Source organism: Alexandromys fortis, unplaced genomic scaffold, assembly GCF_014885135.2.
Source record: "Alexandromys fortis isolate MF-2015 unplaced genomic scaffold, M_Fortis_MF-2015_v1.1 scaffold_959, whole genome shotgun sequence".
Taxonomy (NCBI): domain Eukaryota; kingdom Metazoa; phylum Chordata; class Mammalia; order Rodentia; family Cricetidae; genus Alexandromys; species Alexandromys fortis.
The window spans coordinates 9925-12424 of record NW_026068826.1 but is presented as its reverse complement, the minus strand read 5'-3'; the positions used below and the strand labels follow the sequence as shown (position 1 = coordinate 12424).

Below are 2500 nucleotides of genomic sequence, written 5' to 3'. Positions count from 1 at the left end.
ATTATGTGCATAATATTCTGATTTTAATAAATCTAATATCAAAAAATTAATTTAAAATAAAATAAATGCAAATAAAATAAACACAAAATAAATAAAAATAAATAAACAAAATAAAATAAAATAAATATAAAATAAATGAAAATAAAAATAAAACAGATAAGCGTTCCCCCGAGTGTGCGAGCGCACGCGCACCCGCCCGCCCCGCGACCCCTCACCCTCTCACCTTTTTGAGCCGCAGGTCGGCGTCGCCGCCGCAGCGCTTGTACCACACGGACTTGAGCACGGAGGCGAAGGGCGTCACCCCGATCCCGGCGCCCACGAGCATCACCACCTCGTAGCTGAACACGTCCTCGCTCGCCGTGCCGAAGGGGCCGTCCACGGCGATCCTGCGCGTGCGAGGGCGCGGGTGTGCGAGGGCGCAGTTGTGGGTGTGCGAGGGCGCAGTTGTGCAAGGGCGCAATTGTGGGTGTGCGAGGGCGCAATTGTGGGTGTGCGAGGGCGCAGTTGTGGGTGTGCGAGGGCGCAGTTGTGGGTGTGCGAGGGCGCAGTTGTGGGTGTGCGAGGGCGTGGGTGTGCAAGGGCGCAATTGTGGGTGTGCGAGGGCGTGGGTGTGCGAGGGCGCAATTGTGGGTGTGCGAGGGCGCAGTTGTGGGTGTGCGAGGGCGCAATTGTGGGTGTGCGAGGGCACACGCCAACAACTCTTGCCCGCGCGTGTGTGTCCTGCATTCACTCGGGGGGAACGAACTCTCGCACGCGCGCGTGCCCCCCCGCCGCCTCCCCGCCCCCTCGCACACTCACTCACTTGGGCAGCTTCCAGGCCTCCTGGAACTCCGGCCGGTCGCAGCCGCACGCGCGGAAGAGCGCCTCGGTCCAGTCGCCCGCCACGCGCACGTGCACGCTGAAGACGTCCTCCTCGGGCGCGGAGGTGAGCGTGAACGGGTGCCACTCCAGCCGCGACACGCGCGGGCACTGCAGGAACACGTACTGCCCCACCGCCATGCGGAACCCGCGCTTCTGCATCTGCAGCTCGAACGTGCCGCCGGGGTGCGTCACCACCTGCGGGGGGGGGGGGCCGGGGGGTGCTGGGTGCGAGGTCGCGCGGTGGTTGTTCGGGTGCTGGGTGCGAGGTTGATTTCTCTCTACCTATCCATAATCTATCATAGTCAATAACCGATCAATAACCCATCGATATTCAGTAACCAGCAACCAACAATCAATAATCAGGTGCTGGGTGCGAGGTCGTGGGGGTTCGGGTGCCGAGTGCGAGGTTGATTGCTCTGAATCTATCATCCACCTACCTGTGCATCTGTAATGTGTCAACAATCTATCAGCAATCAATAATATATAACCAATAACCTGTCAACCATCTGTCAGCAATCAACAAACAATATCCTATCAATAACCTACCAATACCCAATAACCGATAACCCATCAATAATATATAATCGATAATCAACCACGGATGATCAATAACCGATAACCTATCAATAATATATAATCGATAATCAACCACGGGTGATCAATAACCGATAACCTGTCACGAATCTGCCGATGACTCGCACCCGGTACCTTGGTGACGACGACCTTCTGCCTCGCCCGCCACAGCCGCACCAGCCGCTCGCACAGGTACAGAACCATGGGGCCCAGGATCCACTTCCAGGTCTGCGGGTCCACATTGGATTTTATTTAATTGTTTCGTATTTATTTGATTTTCATTATTTTCCCTTAATTATTTCGTATTTATTTGATTTTGATTATTTCCCCTTAATTATTTCGTATTTATTTTTGATTATTTTCCTTTACTTATTTCGTATTTATTTGATTTTCATTATTTTCCTTTAATTATTTCTACTTTAACCATTTGCTCAGTTGTCGTCGTCGTTACCGCAGACTTAAATTTCCATATATTTATTCTTCGTTGTTATTGTGAGCTTGATCGTTATAATTATTTCTCTTTCATTACTTTTATAAATGTAATTTTTATGTTATAATTACTTATTTTTTATTACAAACTTAATTTTTATACTTATTCATTTACCATGTACACAATACTCTAATCCTTATGTTTATTTACTTGTTACGTGCGCGGCATTCTAATTATTTTTATATTCATTTCTTTATGATGTGTACACGATATTTTGATTTTTATATTTTTTATTACATACGCAATATTCTGATTTTTATATTTATTTATTTATCATGTGTACACGATATTTTGATTTTTATATTTATTTATTATGTACACAATATTCTAAGTTTCATATTTATTTATCTATCCCGCCCACCATACTCTAATTTTTATATTTATTTATTTATTATGTACGCAATATTTTTATTTTTATACTTATATATTTATCACGCACATAATATTCTAATTTTTATATTTATTCATCTACCCCGCCCGCACACACTATTCCGATTTTTTTATATATTTACACGCCGACGATAAAGCACACGCACCGCGGGCGCGCTCCCCGCGAACTTGGGCACCGGGCAGCGC

At 46.4% G+C, this 2500-nt stretch overlaps 1 protein-coding gene across 1 annotated transcript in view; it reads right to left on the bottom strand.

Annotated features, from left to right (window-relative positions):
* Window positions 1–132: 132 nt before the first annotated feature.
* Window positions 133–2500, bottom strand: part of LOC126496058 (cytochrome b-245 heavy chain-like) — a gene marked incomplete at its 5' end in the record, with an annotated part of 11962 nt that continues 9594 nt past the window's right edge. Inside the window, 4 exons of the mRNA XM_050133632.1 lie at window positions 133–386; window positions 803–1056; window positions 1570–1662; window positions 2461–2499. Coding sequence (XP_049989589.1) covers window positions 212–386; window positions 803–1056; window positions 1570–1662; window positions 2461–2499 — 561 coding nt within the window. The remainder of the gene's footprint in view (window positions 387–802; window positions 1057–1569; window positions 1663–2460; window position 2500) is intronic.